The 23,664-nt window shown below is 37.6% G+C and overlaps 1 protein-coding gene and 1 long non-coding RNA gene across 2 annotated transcripts in view; one reads left to right on the top strand and one right to left on the bottom strand.

Moving 5' to 3' along the window:
- The window catches only part of LOC132913265 (uncharacterized), a 50,173-nt gene extending 27,270 nt beyond the window's left edge, over window positions 1-22,903 (top strand). Inside the window, exons 2-3 of the mRNA XM_060971466.1 lie at window positions 14,187-14,386; window positions 16,822-22,903. Coding sequence (XP_060827449.1) covers window positions 14,187-14,386; window positions 16,822-18,375 — 1,754 coding nt within the window. The 3' untranslated portion in view covers window positions 18,376-22,903. The remainder of the gene's footprint in view (window positions 1-14,186; window positions 14,387-16,821) is intronic.
- LOC132913274 (uncharacterized) overlaps window positions 1-23,664 on the bottom strand; it is a 343,670-nt gene that overhangs the window by 11,121 nt on the left and 308,885 nt on the right. The window lies entirely within an intron of this gene.

Here is a 23,664-nt window from a genome sequence, read left to right as displayed (position 1 = left end):
AGGCTGGCAACAGTTAATATTCTTATTTACGATCTTTCTGTGGTATTCGTGATTTAGTAATAATAATACATTAGATAAAGAATGGAATTAACACGTTAACGACTGCGCGAATACAGTTTGGTTATAGCATAACTAATGTATGCATTTTTTATCGCACGTTTTTCGTAAGCGAGGTGCAATAACATATTTAACTCTTTGTTGGTATTATTCATACTAATTGCTTCATTCTTATTGGTTGCATTGTATATTCGCTTTCTAGTTAATACATTCAGAAGATTTAATAAGAAAATTATTACAAATGTCTAGTAAAATCTTTTATTAATCTTCTCCTCTCTGTTAGACTTACAGTGTTGATGAAATTTTATATGTATGATGTAAATATCGTTTCCCAACAGGAATTCCGGGGTTATAATAATACGAATATTGAAAAATATTGAGAAATTGTGTTTGCATAATTCAAATCTCAAGAGATTGAATTTAAGCATCCATAAAGCGTAAAAATTATTTCAGATAACAGAATAAAGATACAGAGCAGAATTATGTTATAGAATTTAACATAATTTAACATTTTTCTGTTAACGTATAAAACAGTCGATAATTAGCTTGGCATACAATTATTGTAAAATTTTATTTGAATAAAAATGGCATTTCTGAATGCCATATATTTCTTCCTGAAATATTTTTCGAGATACACCGAATAGCAATTCCTACGAGCAAATAAAAATTATTAGGTAGTTTAAATGGTGAAACAAAAGAGGAACGCGCTTTTTAACACCAGATGTCCGGCGTTTTAACGATTTTTCGACGACAGATACTGTAAAAATTACGGCAAAATTCGCGCCAGCTGTTCCTCGAGAGATCCTGCCCGGCGCGTGAGCTCGCCAGGACCTTTGTGCCATTGTTTCGCCGGGCATAATGCACTCGAATTGTGCACCGGAGGAAGGAAGGAAGGAAGAGAGGGAAAATAAAAAGAAGAGAAAAAAAAAAGACCGAATCGGCTCGGTCACACGATCGATCGGGAGGAAAAGAAAAGCCCTCTTGACTCTCGGGGCAAAAGAGAGGACTTCGAGAGTGCTCTAGTCGCGTATACGCGCGTACTCGTGCGAGTCGGGAAAGTTGAATCTGAAAGAAAAAGCGTAGGAACGTTTGACAGATGTGGTCTCGCCGCAAGATGTGCTCGCTTTCAGCCAATATCGTGTCAACGAAATCAGAGTACCAACAAAACCGCATCCTATAAACAATCAAACTCCGCCATTAATTTTCTCCAAACATTCCCATTACGAATCATAATTTGAACATTTACCGTATATGTTGTATACGTTCTAAGAAACATATTGAAATTTCATTAGCATTGTAGTGAAACAAGACTGGCATCAGAAACCAATTTCAGATCGTATCATATAGTTTGATAGAATTTAATTAATTAATTTCACCACATGTACACTTAATTTTCTCGTTAAGTGTAGTAAAAACTCCATGATCATTCTCTGAATCGCTTCTCATTTTCAACTAGTATACGTATATACATATGTATATACATATATACAGTTTGCAATTTAGTCGATTCTGGTCTTCAAGCTTAGAAACTGAAACGTTAAAATAAAAATACAAAAAGTTCGAACAGTAGAACGTCGACGGCTTTTAAAACATGAGTCTGACGATTCTTATTCTAATAACACTGTCCTCAACCGTTTCACGAAATCTCTCGGCAGGGAACAAAAATAATCATCAAGAATGAAGCAACCAAATGACGATCGAATGGCAAAATGGTAGTGTCTGCTGAAAATCGTACAGGACAATTCTTCCACGACCCTTCCAAATGGATCTTGATAATTTCTTGGGTAAACAGAACCATTGTCCTGTACAGTGTGTCTTTCATCGATGAATGGGGATGCTGGTTGATCCTTTTGTCATCCAAGATCGTCGATCATTTCTCTATTCGTAGTGAAGATAAATCATTCCGGGACAATCGTATCTTTCTCCCTGCTCGTGTGATTCTAACGAATTTTCCAATTGAATCTGAACGTTTGCTAATATGGTATCATAGCAAATCATCGTCGCTCGATTTGTTAAATCGCTGTTAAATAATTGTCACAAAGCAGATTTTTCTACGAAACCTGTTTAAGTGTAAATAATACGCGATTCTTTATCAGATTTCTTTATGCGATATATTCTTTCAATCTAAAGCTTAAGTATATCATAATTTATCATTGTTAAGCAGCTACACATTACAATGAAACTTGATAACAACGAACTGTATAAACGAATTGTAGACACGATACGACAACCGATAAAAAAATTGTAATCAAAGTAAAAATTCCGATTCGTCATAACTATTATTCAGAATAAAAATTGTGGATAATGATTTAAAAAATCGAGATCGATATTATAACTGTCTTTAACCCCTAAAAATTATGCATCATGCAAAAATGGATAGTTATTTAATATAGGAAAATAAGCTCCAATGACATTGATTTTGATGTATGCTATACAGGATAGTAATCATAGGTACTGACTTACTTATACCGAATAAGAACCGAAAAATTAAATAAAAAATCGTATTTTTTATTAACATTTTATTAACAAAAAGACAACATTTTACACGGGAAGTCCGTGTCAATACTTTTGCTCATCGGCGTATATCAAGGGATGAGGTTCATCGATCATGGTGGCAAAACCACCTTCCTTTTTGCCTGATGGAAATTTGTTCCGGAGAAAAGAACATTCGAATCGATTTCCTTTCTCCTCTTTCTACCGTTTTCCCCTCCTCTGAAGACACGTTATTCGTGTTGCCAGTTCCTTTCTTCTCGCCACGTCATTTTCTTCAACTACATACCATGACGTTTCTGAATCCCCGACACGTTCCCCATTGCAGAAGGGTAAGTGAATGTTTACCGTGAGTCATCGTCTATTCACGGCCCTCCTTTCTTCGTTACCGATAAAAATCCGCGGTATAAATAGATAAGAGCAATTAATCGCGAATCGAGCCGCGTCAGCGCCGCGCAAACGTTCGACTTCCAAGTATGTAATGAGACTCTGCAAAGGGTCGAGATGAAGAGCCAGAGATGATGAGCCAGAGATGAGGAATCTTCGTTGTACAAAATTTGCTAAACCTAAGTAACTCATAGTTGGGAAGATCGTAACTTAAGATATAATACATCTATATTTTGTTAGATATATAATACACAAATGACTTATAGGATCACTTGATCTCAACGTCTTCTGTTTGCGCAGTCACGTGACATTATATCGATTACAAAATCATAACTCTGAAACTATAGAAGAAATAAAATTATGAGAAACGTATAAAAATTTCATTACGCAAAGTTAAATCGTTTCAAGTGGTTCATCGCTGTATGGTGTATGTGGCTTTTGTAACATAGGGTATTTTAAAAGCGTGTTAACGTTATTTCTATTTTTCTGAATTGAAGTATATTCTAGTACACCAATTTTAAAATCATAATTTTCTGGCGTAGGTAACTCAATACCTTTTAGAGCGAATAAAACACAACTTCGATTGGTTTATAAAAAAAATCCAATAATGACAAAAATTCGTGCACTCTATTTTTACAATTACGTGAAAACGCGACTCCACAATACTATATATAACCAATCAAACGCTGCGTTCCTTTTAATCAGCTTCTGATCTCTGCAGACTTATTCGTTGCGACGCAATTATCTACGCTCCCGGAACACGATCCTCCAATTCCCTGTTCTGCGTTCGCGTCCTTTGATCTTGCGCATCATTTTTTTCCCGGCGCACTTTGTTCGAGACGCGATTCGTGGGCGTTGTGGGGCGATAGCGCAAAAAGAAGAAGAGAAGATCAAGAAGAGGAGGAAGAAAGGCCGGGAGTGTGCGCGAGAGTAACGGATACGCGAAGACAGAAGAAGCATTCATGGAACGACGACACGTGTTTCCTCGCGAGTCCCCTAGCAAGAACATCGTCCACGAGAGCGAATCGTCTCGAGCAGCGCGAAACTTGGGTAATTGAACGCGAAATTTCCTTGTAAACGAACCGAGAAACGAATAGCCTCGTGGGAAAGTCGCCTTTTCCTTGGGAACTTCTTCTGTCGGCTTTTCCTTCTCCTGGGTCCAATAAATCTTTCCTCTGTTGATCGGCGATTGTACTTCAAGATTATCGTCTGGTTTGAAATTCATTTGAGATTACGACAATAATAGTAATTTATCGATATGAACGAGATAAATGCTCTGCTACAAAAAGCGTGGTACAACAACAGCAAAAGATAGCAACAAAAAGGAAATAAGAAGAAAAAGCAAACAAGGGCAAATATAAAATAGACAACATGATAGATAAAAGACAGGAGTGGAAAATACTGATTCGTGAGGTAGTTCATAGCTACGTACAACGATAGTATTTATAATAAAACTACTACAGAGGAATCTAGAGAATCTTCTGATAGGAATTTTTAAGATTAAAAAACTCAGGATGAACCGTAATAATCAAACGCAAAATTGATATCAGCGTCGTCCTCTTCCTGTAGATTCCAAGTATTCCAATTACTGTCTCTATTCTCAAACTTGAACAACAAGAACTCTACGAAGAATTCTTGTTTAAATCTCCACCAAGTCTGATAGCTTCTACAACGTCTTCTTGTCGATTGTCACTCTCGATTGTTCCTCTTCTTCATTGTCGAAGCTAACAATAGCCTTTGTCACTCGTCGGACAATCCTCGGCTGTTTATCGCATAATTTTCCGGTTGGAAAACGCTGCATCGATCGATCGACCGAAAAAATAATAACGAAGCGCGAAGTAAGAGAAAATCAAAGGAAATGTTGTTCTCTTTACGTAGATTGTCGCTAAAAGTTCAACCGTACGTAATTTCTGTAAAATATTACATATTCGATCAAAGTAATCTTCGTATCATTCGATGCACTTTCTCGGCGATTATTTAACTTCTTTCAGATTTGAAAGAACTGTCACTTTTAGAATTAAAAAATTCTTAGTTACAGCCTCTTCATTTACGGATCCTTTCAAAATAATGCATACATTAAAAAATTGTCTAGGTGTGATCTTCCACAAATGCTAAATTTTCATTTCCCATAATTTTTACGTTAATCTCGCCGTATTTAAATTCTTAAGAAAGTCACACGAACGTTTTAATTATCCGTGATGATCAATATTTTCATTATGAATCTTTTTGAATACACACCCTTTATAACTAATTTCTTTTTTAGTAGTTTTCTTCTTCTTTAATAATACTCTTCTTTTTCAGTTATCAGTGTGGTTGATAATAGACGGCATGACGAAGTTTAATGAGTGATATTGTCAAATTTAATCTTCAGGAAAACATTTTCCATACGTACAAACTTAATCTCGACGATACAAAATGTCTCATGGTAGGAAGTACAGAAAGAAGGATTAAATATCATTAAATGTGTAAGGTAAGGGGACGAAAAGCTAGATAACAAATGATTCGCTTCGAAGACGATCGTCATGTTTTCCATGCGAAGATTGATGAGCAGAAGGAAGGGTACAGCTCGGCCATTTTGCTTCCGTGCCCTTCTACGCATATTTTAATCCTCGAATCGCTAGTTTTTCATTTCGGTATAAAAAGCTCAATGTCGGATTAGAATCAAACGAAACGTGCCTCGAAATAATTAATGAACCCTTTTCCGCTTATTCGACCAGGGAATAATGAATACTTAAATGCATCTTTCACGGAGGAATATATTAACATATTTGTTATGTTGTAACGTATAAAGTGTTTGATTCTTACAGATTCGTACTTTACTGAATTGTAACTTGGGAAGTATACGTTTATATATTTGTAGGCGTTAAAAAATCCGAACTTTATACGAAGGAGAAAATTCTCAGCTCTGAAAGCCGATATTCAATGATGCTTCTATAAGTACAAAAGTATTTATCGGAAAGAAAAAATAATTTTAAGGAGTTGATATAACAACATGTTACAAGTAGACGTTTATTCATTTATGGGAAATTTAAATGTATCAAAATTTATAAGATGCACATAATGTATACACACGGAAGTAAAGAACTGTTATAATATTTAGAGAGAGTAAGATAAATCTCGATTTAAGCTCTGCTTCTTTAGTGGTATTCACGAAAACCTGATTTTGTATAACATCCGCAATATAGTTATAATCTATGCAACATTTTAATCGATGAAACACCTGTATCAGTTTCTTGGATGTATTTTCTGTCCCGGATTGTGAACATATTAAAACATTTCTCTTACCAATTATCCTACTATACTACATATACTACAGGCAAGTAAAACCATCACAAAATATCTAAATATTCATTTCTGCGTAACATCAGGAACATTTAAAATTTTATTTATCCTTACATATTACGCGCATTCTGTTTCACAGATTTAAATTTCTCATGAATGCATAACGATAGCGTCTAATAACAACCCACCAAAGTGCAATATGTTACAACCGAATATCTGAACATTCAGAATGTTCAAACTGCAACGAGGTCACACCCGGAGCTGTTTATTTCCAAACACAATACTCGATCGTTGAGGGAATGGCCCGCGGCGTGACCCATGAAAATCGTGGAAAACTAGGAAAGGAGAGGCGCATCTTGAAAAGAGCCCCCTTGCAGAGAATTTTTCCACACGAAGGGACGAAGGAAGCTTCGCGTCCCCCCCCGAAGTCTCTTTACGACTTTCTCCAGCAGGCGTTCTTACCACCCATTGTGCAGGGATTGTGAAAAGTCAAAACTAACCGTTAGCTAGCAACTCATATTCGGCTTGTAGACTTTTAAATCGGCGCGACATTCACATGGGAAAGAACTGGATGGAAAAGGTGGTCCTAATAGAGTATGGAAAAAAGCTGAGAATTCATTAAGAGAGTTGTTAGACGTTAATGTAAAGGGTTCAGGACGCGTGGTTAGTCCTGAATCTCTCATCGTTACAGAGGAACCACTTGGTGCAAACATAGTCCCGCGAAAAAAAGAACGGTCCCTCGTAAGCGCACCTAACGGGTTCGTCGCGTAATTACTACTAACGAACCGTTTGTTTCGCTCGACGAGACACACGGTGACTCACAGGTGTGCTTTTAGTATCGAGGTACCCGGCGCCAAAGCGCACCGAGATTACATAATAGCCAACGTAACGATTCGCGAACGTTGCACCGAGATATTCCGTTGCGCACCGAAACAAAGATCTTCGGTAATTGCTCATTAACGATTGCAATAATTAATAATAATTTAATATTCGACGGTATTAAAGCCTTCGCGGAGATTAGAAGCTATGGAGGTAAGTGATTTGAAGTGTCTTTTATCGTGTATCGTGTTATCATAGATTCTTTTTTAACTACAGTTTGATTTTTCCGCTGCTATTGTTGTACCGTGGATTTTTACGCATTTATTGGAAATTTGAACATGCGAAATGTAGAGATGTATATAACAAAGTATTTTATAATGAGAAATAATTAATTTTATAGTAACTGACTAGAAAATATTATATAACAACCTGCATAAGGAGTTACGTTAAAGGGGAAAGATTGTACTTTCTTATTCTCGAATTGAATTCTTTCGAAGCTGGTTGGAGAAGTATAAGATAATTTTTTTAAATTAAAAATTTCAGCGAAGTTAAATTTAAATCATTCTGTTTGGTTCATTTTATGTACAAATGATATTATATCACCATATTATATTGCGATTAGACAGACTGGAAACTTATTTGATCAATTCTGCGTTAAATGGTATTACCAAAATATTGCTAAATTATATTGCGAAGGAACGTAAACGGAATGTCAATGGAAATCGATGTGGTTTTCTGATTTTGACCAGCTAAACCTTAATGACCGGTTCTCATTAGCGGTATGCAGCAATAGTCGGAACTGATGTTCACTGATGCATTTCAGTTCGAGGGACCAATTATTATGACAGTGTTTTTAGAGAGGGTAGACTATGACGGTTACGAAAGTCTTATTAATAGCGGTTCGTATAACAGCAGGATAATCGGTGAAGCAATGCACCGTGTTTTGAGGCAGTGCTTGTGAGAAAATGAAGATAAATACCGACCCAATTCGATCGTATTAATCATGGGAAAACGCTAGGTTTCGTAACGAGAATGATGAAGAGGAAGGTATGCCCGAAGAGAAACAGTAGCGCTGGTTCATGAACTAGCTGGATTATACTGTCACGGTTAACTCTGTGCACCAGAAAGTAACAGCACGCAATAACGGTGACCGTTTTTATTATAACTTGCTTGTTTTATCTTCCGTACGACTCGCATGACGACTGTCAATGCATATGGTTCCCACCTCCGCTTCCTGGTTCCTAGCGGAGCTTCCGGTCTCGTGACAGCCCGTCCTGGTCCACCGCTCGTTCCGTCCTAACATTACAGCTTTGCCACTTTCACGTCGCATTTCACCTCCGAGTGATGCAGACTTCCTTCCTTGTGAACTACCGGTTTGCGGTCGCGCTCAAATCATCGAAAGAAGTCGGAGAAACACAACTTTGACGTGCTCATTAACGCTTATCGGCGATGCGACATTGGCGCCACGTGACTGTTAACTAGTAGCAATAATAATATAAGACGTGGAAGATTGCGCGATATAATTAGACAGAAGGTTATTTTATTATATAATACGTGCAAAGATAAGTTGGAAATGTGAAATAGAATATTGTCAACGGAGCTTTGTTTCTAAGCCAGTCGAGTTTGAAAACCTGTCAACGTGAACACGTGGACTTTACAACTTTTTGACTGAATATACGACTGGACGACTGATAAATTGATGTACCCGTAAAAGTAAGTTAAACACATAGGATAAATTTGTTGTTTAGGGCTTTATTTTTTAGGAAAGTACGATTGAACTTGCTTAGTTAAGAATTGGCGCGATATCGATGAATTTTCGAGTACAATTTTCTAGGCTTCAAACGAATGTATTTTATTATAGATTTTCAATTTATTTTTGGACGAAAAATAATCTTCTGCAGATTATACGTACGTTCTTGAATTATCTATTCTTCTTTTTTTACCTTTCTAATAATTCAAGTTATTCTATGAACACGATAGAAATCATACTTTATTCGCTCTTGACGTGAAAGTTACGTTCGAAACTAATCAAACGCTATAGTGTTCGAAAAGATCCTCATTACCTAACATTAAAATCCCGAACTATAATATTTCAGAAATATTACTTATTTTATATATTATTATACTTTAGACTCGATTCAATTCCCAATGCTAATTTAATACGAGGGACTGCACGTGGATGCATTGAAAAATAAGAAAAAAAGAAAAACGTGAGGAAAACCGAGGGCGTTCACGCCGGCGATTCATCAGTGAATAAATAATTCATGGTGTTTGCGGGGACAGGACCATGGTGGTAAAAAGGTCTGGGGCCCTGTTTAACCAGGATGACGTTCTGGGACTGACAGGAGGCAGATGAGCGTGAAGGAACAAGGTGAAAAATGGAGGACTGTTAAACAGGATTTTCGATGTTGACCGAGGCAACGGAAAACGAGGACGGTACTTCCTGAGGGAAGCACGGAAGCTTCGTTCCTTTGATCTTCGTGGGACCGACGGACTCCGTTCGACTGTCGAAGAGACACTTTTCTTATTTTTTCTATCGTATAGAAGTCGAGAGTTAAGTCCCGGCTTAAGGTCTCTATTTGAAATTATTGTTAGCTATATAGGATTTGATAATGTTGCATCAGATATCGAATCGTCCAAACTTAAGCTACAATAATTTGATAGAGACCTTAAGCCGAGACTTAACTCTCGACTTCTATACGATAGAAAAAATAAGAAAAGTGTCTCTTCGACAATCAAATTTCAATAAAGTAATTTCAAAGTGGAGAATTCTGTGACAAAAATTCCTAATATAACGAATTACAATATCTTTAACTTCATCTTCTTTTACAAGTCACAAATATCAGAAGTGATCGGAAATTTTCAAAGGATACTATATTCCAAGAAAAGGATCGACTTTCTAAAATCACGAATGCAAACTCAAAGATCAAAGGCATACCTCCCACAGTTGTGCTTCGAAAAGAATAAGTTAACGGTATCGATTTTTGAAAGAGTCACCCGGTATACGTGACAGTCATGCGTTATCCTAGGATCTGAGGAAATAAACGGTTTCCTGAGTGAAACGTGCCACTGTGGTGTGGGCCAGCCACGAGGGACAGATAAAACATACGTCGAGGCACGTTTAAGCCTCTTCCACGCAAAGAACCAACCAATGCAATGCTTCAGCATTTCCCTACGTTCATAAATATTCATACATCTTTGTATTAAGAATTCGTGAATGGGAAAAGGGACTGTCCTTGAACAAATGTCATAAGGGAAGAATATCCAACTTCATACACCTCTCTCCTCATCGAATCGAAGAATCATATTTGTCAAATTGAAGATCTGCCGTTCAATTTTGGTTGATTAAGCGATACCTGAACGACGGTGTTTGATCGAGACCTTCAGCTCGTTGAAATAAGGCAAGAAGTGTTGCTGGTTTGTGTACACTCTCGTCGAAGAGCTTTTGGATCAACAGGATGCGGGTCTATAGGAGGATTGCCTTATTTATGAGCCATTCACAAATGCCTAGCGTATATACTAGTTCTCAAATTTAATGGACCGTGAGAGAAAGAGAGAGGATGCCGACTCTCTAGGATTCTTTAATTCGAAACATGTTTTCTGCCCTCGAAATACAACCATTTGAATAGAAAGATATATTATACATATATATATCGATCATAGACATTTACATAGATTCTTTAAATTTGGTGCATTACAGAGAAGGTTGCTTTAATTGTATTTTTGCATCAAATTTTGTATTAATTTAACGCAATAATTGAACGATTTTAAAAGTCAATAATCAATTTCATGTTATCAAAATCCATCTTTTTGTGAGTTTTAAAATAAAATATACGTTTTTGCATCATATTGAACATTTTAAAAACGATGTTGCAATGTTAAACCGAAATGAAAATTTCTTTTCTGGATAGAACGGATACATAAAATGTAAGATGTGTATACAGACATTTGTGGCGGACTGTATACACAATTTCTCGGTTCAAAAGGTTTCATAAATGAATCTCTTCGGGCAGAAAACACGATTCGCCGATTTCCAGCCTCAAACAGATGTTTCTTCATTTTTGAGCTACCAATAAAAAGAAACACTCTGGCTATAATTTTCTGTTTGCACGATGGACGCCTAAAAACCGAAGTCAACGGTGATTCACACGTTTCGTAATTCCGTTCTTGGAAAATCGCACGTAGTCCGTAATTGTATCCGACAAATAAACTGACCTTGAAAGCAACGTGTGATTCACCGTTGCAGAAATGTTTCGAACCAAGCGATTCGGAACCGTGCTTCAGCTGGAGCAAGATTAGAAAATTCGTTCCAGAAACGCCAGCGTAGCTCGGAGCTGCTTTCATTTTCCATTTTCATGCGAGCGAAACTCCGTTGGCTTAGTTTTCCATCGACGTTTAGTAGTGGAGAATACGATCGATCATGGCGACACTTTCGCGATAATGACGTGCTCAATCTCTCGCGGAATAGGACCAAAAACGGTCGAGGATTTGCTACACACGAGACACTACAGCGTTCTGATAGGTAGACCTGTCACTTCGTAATAATTTACAGACATCATGCAGTAATTTGTGCCAGTATAATTTATGCGGACGCGCGTGCAGTTTTCCACAGTCGTTGGAGCGAGAAGAACAAGCACAGAACTCGCGTTACGATTTTTAATTCGCACTTTATCGATGTAATACCGAGTGACGGGAAAATACTGCAATTGAAAGTTTTGACGTAACTTTTGTGCAAAAGATGTTGAATTTTATTAAATATTTCGAAATGAACAACTTGAACAGTTGAATGATAATTCTACTCCAACTGAACAACTAAAGTTAACGATTGAGTCAAAAATAATTTCCTATTGTTTCAAACTGCTCCGAATTCTAAAAAAAGACATCAATTTATTATCCAGACGTAATATTATCTCTTGAAAGCTATCTATTAGATTGATTTATTATGGATACAATGTTACCCCAGTACGATATTTTTATTCTAGAAATCAATAAATCCAATACTCTATTATTACCCAATATTAAATGAAAAGCAAAAAAGTGATTGTTTGCGAATGTTATAAATAACATCGCGGCAATTCTATTAGGAGACGACAATATTCAAACAAAAATGGCATGGAGTGAAATTTCACCCCTGATAGCTTCTGTCGAAGGCTAAGCGAGGTATAAATATCCATCGATGTAGAGTTCAAAAAAAGGTAGAAATCCACCACATTTATACTTATTCCACTCACGAAATTCACAAAGGGTGAAATTTCACCCATCATAGTTTAAAGAACGCACAAGATATCAATATCCATCAGATCAATCACAACCTCCGCAGAGTTTAAAATAGAGAAATACTCAACAATAACTTTTATTTCATTAGAACTTTATAGATTTGTATAATTACATAAACGATATATACTATAATATTTATAAATCTATATCTTCTACATTCGCAGAATTCCATAAATACTCTTCTGTTAGCAAAGTAATGCACTTACACCATTCTCGAAGCTATATTCCCGATGTAATTTATTAAATTGTGCAGTTCTATACCCTGTAAGATAAAAAGCATTAAAAATGTTTTGTGTCATCATGGGTGTTTCCCCGACGTTTCTATCTTTAGCAATGGCAATCGATGCGAATATGGAAATGATCGCGGGCTATTCGGTGACCATCAGCTGGTTTCCGTGGAAACCAGGTGGGGGCGTGTGTCGTAGGTCGTCGAGCGTAGGCTGGTCGTCGAATCCATCCGCGTGGACGTACACCAGGCAGTCAGGAATGCAGGTGAAGGATTTCCACGTAGTTTCTCTGCGCCAATTTACTTCCTTATTGGGCTGAAAAATGTCTGGAATCCTGTCCATCGCGTCCTTCCCGATATTTTACCTGTGAACGTCCTTCGCTCATGATAAGGAATTCCTCATGGAAGGTTAATGGATGTACTTAGCCGGTGACTCGTTTTTCAACCACTTTGTGCACCTTCTCGTGTTACTCTGCGCCGAGTGTTCGATATAATAGGCGAGATAATACAATCGAACTTCGACAACTCGAAAATTTCTATAAGACAACAATTTTGTAGCTGTGAAAACTCTCTACAAATCGAAATATGTTTAAACGTTATCTCGAATCATCTGTCGCGTTTAGATACATTATTTTATCTCAGTGACTCGGATTCACACAAGAAGCTTAAGTTTACTTTACTAAACATCAAATCAATATAACTTGTGACTCAAATTCACAATCAAACTTTGATCGCCGTTACCTCCTCAAAGTAATAAGAATATGGATATCTACATGTTTTACAATGAAAAATTATATATTAACCTACACCTACTATAACATTCATGTAAAAGGAAACACGAGTATGTGTTATAATCTATCATAATAATTTGAGTTTGATTCGATCAATGTAGACGTCAAATAAAGAAAAAATGTTAAAAAATTACTTTAAAAAGCATCGCAAAATAATTCAAGTATATTTAAATTAATTGTTTCTCTAACAATCTGGACCAATTATCATTTTCTGTATAAAACCAGCGAATACCTCAATACCTATAAACAGACCTGTATATACATACATGTATGTAGAAGATTCCCTACTGGCGTCGCGTCATAAAATTGGAAGACGTCGACGACAAGGGTGTAGCAGGAATCCCGGCATCTATTTCTATCTTATGGCTGAAATAGTCATTATGGTCGACGAAACGTGGGTGTGTTTAGGTACTGTTTCCGACGGTAATTGGCCGGGGAAAGGGGAGATGAACCGTAAAGAGAGAAAGCACCTAGGGTGCCTGCGATACGTATAGACCATCCTCACTCCTACGCCGTTCAATTGAATGACGTCAATCTTTTGATTACCTAAGCTTACGCGATTCATCCGCCCGCGTTCGGGCGGAGGAAAAGCTCGAAACACATTATTAAATTGAAGTCATAGTCAACCGACGAGTCAAAGGGAATGTCAACTGAACGCACTGACAACTTTCAGTTACGGATAAATTATGCACGATCGACAGGGTACTTTTAATTAGATATGATTGGGGCGAAAGGACACCGCATATATCCGCAAGTACTGCACGAACAATCAGTATAATTCGAATCACTTTGGGCTGTGGCACTGATTGATCCGTATTAAGAGTCTAATTTTCTTTTTTCTCTCCCGTTTGTTCCAGGCGAACTGTACGTGGAGGACCTAGGTGAGAGACGGATCGTATCCATCAGAATGGGATGGCTTTGGGTCGAGGGTACTCCCAGGCTCCCGTTGAGGGCATTGAACCTACGACAGGCAGCACCCAGCCTATGTCAACCACACGCACTGGCTCTTGGGTTCACACTCAGCAACTCGCAGGGCCACACTCTCGCCACTTTTTGGGTAACTTCTCAGTTTTTTATTGACTACTGAATTTAGAGGCAGGGAAATTATTTTTTGATATTAATCCCAACGTTCTTTAACTTTTGGAGGGTATTAGAAGGTTTAAGACATGTCAGGGGAAAGTTATTTTATGTCCATGTTAAACTTCAATGGAACTCTCACAAAAACCTGAATCAGTATCTAATTGGTTCACTTACAGTCACTGAATACTACTCGTTAAAATTATTCTTTTATTTAAAAACAAATTGTTAGCTTTGTACGAAAATTCTATTTTTGGTAAAACTTATGTTTTACGAACACTGGACGTCCTACGTTAAAGATATTTATCAGCAAACATGTTGGCGATCAGTTCAAACCACTGTAGGTACAGTATAAAATGTATCTAAATATGTCATACATATTTAATTATTATTAAAGTAGAAATGACAAAATGAGATGAATACACGTAATTATATCTTATGATTATACCTATTTCAATAAAAGTACACATTAATATCAGAATAAGAATGTGATACCGGTCATTTTGATTAGTTTGACAGCTTTAACGTTAAAAATCGGAGACTTGACTCTATTTTGACGTTAGATGTTAAATGATTCGAATCGATGTTTCAAGATTTCGACCTTTTTGTCGGTATGTAATTCGAGGCATAACAGTATCAGGAACCTGGACGTGAAAGAAAGAAGAAGTGGACAGGCGAGATAGAATAATTCGCCGCAACACGCAATGTAATTACATGTAAATGGCTTTTATCCGCGGCACGATCCGTTTCCTCGGCCGCAAACACTTTCTCGTCTTGGTCAAAGCTCCTGTTTTGCTAAACGCCGCAATTTCTAATTACGCTCTGCCAACGTCTGCAGCTCGATTTCTATCTAGTTATACAATCCTACCATCTATCTCGACTCTTAGTTTATCAAAAGTTTCAATTCATTTGAATTTCTGCGCTAATTATCTGTATCCAGCAATGTATTTTCTTTGATTTTGGTTGAAATCCAAGTTCAAATGGCTGAAAAGGTATTTGGACACTTGTAAAGTATTTTATGAATGTATTATACATGTGTTATACGAGGTATTTTGAAATTTCACTAATGCTGTTAGGGGACACGTTTATGTATATTTCCAGATTGCTTCTACTGTTAATGAAATGCCAAAAAGTTTAGTTATAATACATTATAATCATAATTCATATGAATCTTCCATTGTAAGTATCCAAATACCTTCATGAGTCACTGTAGATGAACCTCTCAGAAACTAAATTAATCAACTCTTCTTGTAATTTGCCAATTTATTATCCACATACATGATTAATGTGCAATTGTATAAATGTCATTTATTTCTTAAGAATTGAACATTAATCGTGTAGCTATGTAATGAAATTGAGAAATTCATGAAAAATTGAGTTTATCAAGGTTTTGAAAGGAACCAATGGAAAATTCATAAAGGTCGATTGATAAGATAAGGAAGAGACGCGAAGGACGCGAGCAGGTGACGTAACTCGTATCCGTACGGGGTGCGGAAGGTAATAAGGTCAGTAGGCAAGGTCAAAATCCGCCGGAGCGATCACGACGATAAGCGGACGCGTGGGAGATCCGCGCGCCACTCTCCCATGACCCGGCATTGTCAAGGAGTCCCACCATCCTCCTTTCCTGGCAAACGAGTTCCTTCGCCTCGTTACCTTACTGACTCAAAGGACGTTCGCGCGGTCATCCAGCGGCGTCTCGCTCGGAGCAACAAAGCCTGAGTCGCCATTCACAGATCTTAATAATAGCCTGTAATTGAGTTTACAATCGGTTAACAGACTCCTAACGTCGGTTTCCTTGAATATTTCAAGAATAATTATATAGTAGCGAGGGTTCTTTAAGACCCATTAAACGAATGACATAGGACGTGGCTAGAATTTCGATCGCTACATTAGAATGAGAAACATGAAGTACGAACGAGGAAAAGGAAAAGATTCGTCAACTGAACACCATTCGTTAACACCAGTAAAACGATTCAAACACATAAATATCCCTCTCACATTTTATAATACCATGTACAAAACATCAAAGGTATAGTCTATAATATTCAATGAATGCAACATCAAAAGTGAACTCTTTATATGAAGTATTGAAAGTATACTTTTTATAGCATTCGATGTATAAAGCGAATTTTTGTTTAGGTTCTATCTCTTCAAATATATGGACTAATAATTAATACATACATTACATAATATTTACACAAAATATATTGAACACATTCTTCGAATCCTACTGGAAAAATAACAAATAATTTCACTTCAAATTTCCACTGGAATTCGAATTACATTCGAGACATCTGGATAGAAATTACATTGACCCATATATAAATCAGAAAATCTATGTATCTAGTATTGAGGAAGATATCTAAGAAGTATGTCCAATATTTGTTAAGACAAAATTACTTTCCTGTTTTACAGGCGGATTCAGAGCCCGTGTACTGGTCCTGGGTGAGAGCAATCGCAGCAGAATTGGTCAGGCAAACACCATTTCGAGCCCAACGCTGTCTAAACTTCCTAGAAATCCTGACCATCTGTCCAAGGGGACCCGTTCCATTACCCGACAGTCCCACAGAATCCAGAAGACGTTCCAGAAGCGAGTTACGCTGCTGGACCAGTGACTCTCCCACAGAGAAAGAGCCTAGAACAACCACGACAATCTTAGAAGAATCCAGACGAAGAGCGAGAAGCGAGTTACGTGGTTGGTCCAGTAGTAACTCCAGCGACGAAGATCTGTTAGGCGATTTTCGAAGTATTCCAACGATAATAACAAAGGACCAGCCGATAACCAGAACCTGGGGCTGCAGCGAAAGCAGCGAGGGAAGTGACGACAGTCTTCCTTGGAGCGGCGTGTGTCGTTCCAGCGTGGATTCCGTGGACTCAGCAGTGTCTATTCCTGAACCAGATACCAGAGAACAAAGGATCCAAAGGTATAAAGAAGCTAGAAGACGAGAGAACGAAGCTAGAAGTAGAAGAGTGCTAGAAGAAGATGCTAGGAGACGAAAAGACAGAGCTGAAGAGAACAACAACGATATCCTAAAATCTTATGGTTCGAAATCGAGGAGTAGATTCTACTCTGGCAACGACAATGACAGCTATTGTCTAACATCCATAAAGAAGGACAACGATAGTGGCTATGAAACTTCTAGATTAAAAAATGAGAAGAACATCATCATCAGATTGCCTCCTGTGAAGCCTAACGAGTCTTCCTTAGTCAGATTCGAAGACGATCATCGGAATGAGGATGATAAGAGGAATAATAACAGTCCCAGAAATGGTAACGCGAGTCCTGGTATACTTAGAATGGATATGAATGAGAGAAGAAGTCGTGCAAGAGAGAGGAGGAGCATCAGAGAGAAGAGTCAATTGCTTCAAACACAGCAGTTTACTAATACAACTGTAGAGACTCTTCAGGAACGCAAGGAACGATTGGCCCAATTATCCTCGAGGATTCCAGTGCCTCGACAATTGTCGCAGAATTCGAAACTCGTGGAGAATTACAATTCGACGGCTCTGCCTAGGTCGTCGACCTCTCTGTCGGTTCTGACCGAACCACCTTGCGAGGAAGACGTGGCCAGACTCTTGGAACGGTGTCAAAGGGTAGACCATTACGTGCCAGTACGAGAGAAGCTGACTCTGTTCGAATCTCTGTCTAGGCTAGGTGGTCGACTGGCTAGAAGCACCGAAGATCTCGGTCGAACGTCTTCGAAACCGAGTCCCAGAGGGAAGCAACGTGCCCGATCGCTTCACGATCTCAACAGAGGAGCCAGGGCCGTTCCCGTCAGGGAAATGTGTCGATTCTTCGAGGGAGACGTTGAACAAGATCAGAATCAGAAGACTCCTCTTACCAAAACGAGGTTCAGTGACGCTGTGACACCTCCTAGAAGTACTACGTGGAAGGATGCTGCGAGTTCCAAAGGCAACGACACGCCTCACATAAGATCTTCCACGAGAAAGAAACATTATTTAAAGTAATGGTTGTGTTCGAGGTTCATCTTTACAAGTCCTAGATCCTCCTGCACAATAACTTACTAACTGATAATATTAATGACTTGACAAGTAGCAAATTGTTTTGCTTATACACTTTTTCTTTACAATCTTCCTTTGCAATATCACGTGAAATGATCAGATGACTTGTGGATTCGTAAAATCTAATTTTCTTTGTTAGCGAACATGTTGCTGTTACATATGTAACTTACGAAGCTCCACTAATAATATTAGTTCAATTGTATTAGAAGATGGTGTCTTCGAGTTTTCGGTGTCCGAGGCTCTGATATGTCTCTGCTGAGAAATTCTATGTTCGAAAGCAGGCCTTTCAGAGGAACATACTCTGTCCTAGATTTGAGTGATTAGAGTCACAGAGAAATGCGCCCGATCTGATACTTCGATTTCCGATTCCGTAGATTTACAGGTATTATAGACCGAATCGTGAAGTTAGAAAGGATCGATATCGATCAGTTTAGACGCGAATCCGCTCGCTTGACTGCGATGGATCGTCACACTCGTGTCGAGAGAAAGTCGCTGCCTGGAGCAGCTGGTTTTTTTGCTCTCCAGGATTTGAACTGTGCTCGATTCGAGGTTCCGATCAGACGTTTCCACGCGACACGAGCATCGACGATGCCTGGCAAAGTACAGGAAGAAATACAAGGTTTTTGCGAGCGCGGTTTTGTCAATTTTTCTTATTTATTGTATTTTCGTTCCGTTTTTTGTACAAGATTCCCCAGAGCCTAGCGTAGTCCACGAACGTGATTCGACGTCACGGATAAAGAGCGCATCGAATCGAAAGATGAGGAGGAAGAGAAAAAGAGAGGGAATAGGAGAAACCGGTAATTTCCATTCACCAAGCGATTCTCGCGCACGAAACACCTGCCGAATGCAAGTCGAAGGCGGTCTTCGATTTCTCGATTAACCGACCAAGACTCGTGGAATCGTTAATGTCCGGAGATACGAGAATTACGAATGAGAGAGTGAACCATCCTGAGGAGTTTTACGTATTTCGTTGAATGGAATGAGAGTTAAGTTCTTAAGAGTTCTTCCGGAAAGTTGCAATTATTAAGTTGTATAAATAGATTAACGAAGTTTTGGAAACCGTAAACAGTTAGGGGTCCTTTAATTTTGTACATAAAGTAATTATATTCAGGTTGTTCGAAAAATTTGTAAAAATGAAATTCAACAATGATTGGAAAATGATGTATTTGTATAGAACTAGAATTTTGTTAAATAATCTATGCATTGTTTCTTTTTGTGATAATATTCTGCTATTTATTAAATTATTTTCCACCAGTTGTTTCAAATGGTGTTTGAAAGATTCTAAAGTATTCTGTTTTTTGCCATTAAAAAAGGTTTTATAAAGATTAGAATAAATGTAAATGATACAGGTGTAATTGAACATATTAATTGGAATTATTTATGCTCAATTAAAATAATTACTTTGTTTTATCATTTATTATCTATTCTATTATCTCACAAAAATTTCTAACAAATGGTCATCTTCCAATCGTGAAAAGGCTACGAATGTTTCAAACAACCTGACATTTCCTTCCACGCGTACCTGAACGAATAAAATTCGCATTTAATTCACCCGTCGTTTGATCAGCGATGGCTGTTGTAAATAATTTATTTAGTTAAAAATCGGAAGCCGGGAGAACGTAGCCAGCTATTGGTCGGATCTCGAACATCCGTTTCAACGAGTGGTGCGTGAACTAATATCGACTTCCGTTTGCTCTTCCAGTCGGGACGAACATTTCCATTCCTGTTTCTCCTCTGCTCTTCTCTCTTTCTCATTCTTCTTTTTCTCTTTGAGTTCAACTAGGTCATGCGAACGGCCCCTGAACCGTGTATCTCGTGACTCTTTTCTTTTGTTCTGCAAAAAAATAATCGCATTAGGAACCAAACGGAAAAAATAGAAGAACGACTTTTAACGATGACGAGATTTTTTTCTCGAGACGATTTCCTTCACCTGCAACCTATCGATTATCGATAACCACGAGATATAGAATTATCATCGAGAAATAGCGCTAACTATATAACGAAGTGCCAAAAAAGAAAAAGTGTTATGTTGCTTTTGTCGAGAAGAAATATAAAAATGTATAGAAAAATATAAATAATTAAATCTGTATATACTTATTAATTTTAAGATTACAGAGATCGATATAATTTTTCTGTTTCGTGTCTCGGTTATTTCAGATCGCAGAAAAGTTACATTAGAATTACCTTTTATGCGATCTGCAAAGCGATTATTTATTACATGTGTATAAAAAATATATATATTATTATTAAGATATAGTTATATTGAGTTGGTTCTGTGAGAATCGATCGACTGATGTTGGATACGTTTCGACGATAGTTTTATACAGTAAATTAATTCTTCTAGGTAAAATAGCCTTTCGCTAATCAAAGGTCGAATCCATTTATTTTTCGTATCTTCGTATACGCGTATCACATAGGAAGCCGTATGTACGATTGTGTGACAATGTACGATAATTCGAAAAATCAGTGTGCTTTGTGTAGAAACCTGTAAGCTGATGGAAGTATAATGGAAATATGTGTACGACGATTAACAGCGGGAAGATTAATTTAAACGACAGTGAATTGATCGAGCCTTGGTGAACTTTCGTATTGCAAATCTAATCGAAATTTTTCGTTGATCAGCTAGTAAATTTGTCGAGTCGCTTATTAAAAACCGCAACTTCCAAAAACACTTTCCAAAGAGCACAATAAAATATTATAAAATAAATAACAATTATAAGACAATTATAACAAAATAATACGAAACAATTGGATAGTTTGTAGTAAAATTTGTAAGATACAAATTGAACAACATATGGCCAGTCTTGTCACCATCAAGTACCTCCACTTTTTATAAAAGAATCATTCATCTTTTTCCACAGTGATTTGCTTCAAGTCTTAGAAGGATTAAACTGTCTTAACAATGGAAACATTTTATAAAATGAACAATAAATAATTCTGATAATATGTCATATTTCGTGGATAAGGTAAATGATATTAAATATTCCAGCCAAAGTTCGATATCATCTTGTTGAGAAACGAAACATTTGTAATTAATTGGTTTCTTTTTCCAATCAGAGACAACATTTGTTCGAATTAAAAATTTCAATACTTGATAGAAATTGAAGATAAATAAAATTGTTCCCTAATCCTATCAACACAATAAAGAATATATTTACTATCAAAAAGGCTACAAACTTTCCGAACAATCTAATAGGTATAATAAAAACGAATGAAGAGTTCGAGGACATATAACGAATGTATAAATAGGATATTTATGTTCAGTAATTGGTAACATGAAAAATTACATTTCTATGATTTTCCATAATACAGAATTTAAAGAGATATTTTTTGTACTTAAAACGATTTTCAAAGTTTTATTTTATTTTTAATTATCGAACGATGATTACATATTAAATTTAATCAATAATAAAGATGTTCTCTATTTATACACTCGCAATGTGCACCGAGGGAATAGTTAACCTGCAGTAAAACAACCTCCAGCAAGGCTCGATCGTTTTCGCGTCAGCAAGCCGACGACCGTGTTCAGGGTGTGTCCTGGCAACCCTCTGTGCCCGGATGTCTTATCTCCTTATTCTTTCGCTCGCGAATAATAGCCGCGCATGCACGTCGAGAGGAAACACGTGCAGAGCTCGTCTGTAAAAATGTAGCAATTGAACGCGGTAGGGCGAACGTGAGAAGTCATCCGGGCAGTGAAGGGGTTGTTGCCGGAAAAAAGTGGAAAAACTCGGAGCGGACGTTGTTCCGCGGAAACACACTGGCAGCCTGTAAAACCGGTCGATCGCCAAAGAGTCCTCTAGTCCCTGGTCGGAGAAATCCGAAAAGGCTGTATACATGTATCCCCTATACGGGGCTGCGTAACAGAAACCCCCATAAAAAAGAGAGATCATCCCTGCAATACATACGATCCTATAGTGGCTGAAGTATTCGTTGTCCTAAATAATGATAACAATAAATATTATAATAGAAGAACAGACACAACTCCGGCGGATTTGTATGTTACGTTTGTTGTAATAAAAAAGGACGAATAATGGCCGTTACATAAAAGTGATTGTCGTTAGAAAGTGGACGGGGAGAAGGCCTTGGCACTTCTCGTGCACTCCATAGCTTATACTTTTATACTTCGTTCTATTCCCCCATCAACTGCTCTCGTGTTCTTTTACACGCTCTTCTTTTACGAACACCCACGCGATTTTCCTTCTTTCCATCTGGGTCCGCGACCAGCCACGCGCTCCGCTAATTAGCGCGTGTTTTCGTAAGATCGCGAGCGAAGATTAGCAGGTCTCTTGAGGTGAACTTTAGAGAAGGAGAGGAGACTTGTGTAACCATCGACACTGTAAAATTATTGTATCTCTAGCACGCTCCTCTATTACAATAGGAAAGTGGAAAATTCCGAGAAACGCCTGAGGAAGGAAGATAGAAATCGAGAATTACTCTTGATGGAATATAATGAAGTCACGATTAAAATATTAAATGGATATATTGATGGATTTAGCCGCAGCTAGATCTTTACGTGTTTCCTATATGCGTAGACTTATTTTCATAGAATTTTTATGTATTGCTGCTTACAATTTCATGGTGCACCAAAAATCATGGATAAGTAAATCCTGCTATTTCATTAATTTCCATCCTGTTATTTCAATGAAAATTAAAAATCATTTTGTCAAGAGCACATATACATTTTCAATAATTGCAAAAACAAATTATCTAAATCCTGTCATTTTAATAAGTTTGATAGTACTTTACTTGCAGCTGCGAAAGGAAAAAAACTAATTCTGCATTGTCATTCGATGTTCCTGGTGAGGTTCAAGCACTTTATCTCCTTTTAGATATTTTCGAATTTTTGATTCTACGATCAGAACTAGTCGCATACTCTGAAATCTGATCAATTTAACGATTCGACGATGACCTCGCCATATCTCCTCTAGCAAGAGTAGAAGTTTAAGATTGAAAAGGAACGGTCGTCGATGAAACAGAGTTAATTTGCAGGCTCGAAGGCCAGAAAGTTTTTGCAAGGATCGCAGACTGTCCTCCATGCCGGTACTCTTTAACTCTCGTTTATTTGGCCTGCTGGTGAACTCGTTCTTGCGTTTACAGGACCGCCCACTTTACGTTCCCCATGTAATTTTCATTCCACGCACTCGCACACGCGCTCCCGGGAAAAATAGAATATTCCATAGGGAGGAATCGACCGGCAGATAATTTATTTGCTAGCTTTAATGAAGTCAAATGTTG

This window comes from Bombus pascuorum, chromosome 13 (assembly GCF_905332965.1).
Source record: "Bombus pascuorum chromosome 13, iyBomPasc1.1, whole genome shotgun sequence".
Taxonomy (NCBI): Eukaryota; Metazoa; Arthropoda; class Insecta; order Hymenoptera; family Apidae; genus Bombus; species Bombus pascuorum.
Note: the sequence above shows the minus strand (reverse complement) of the source record. Positions and strands in the feature narration are given on the sequence as shown.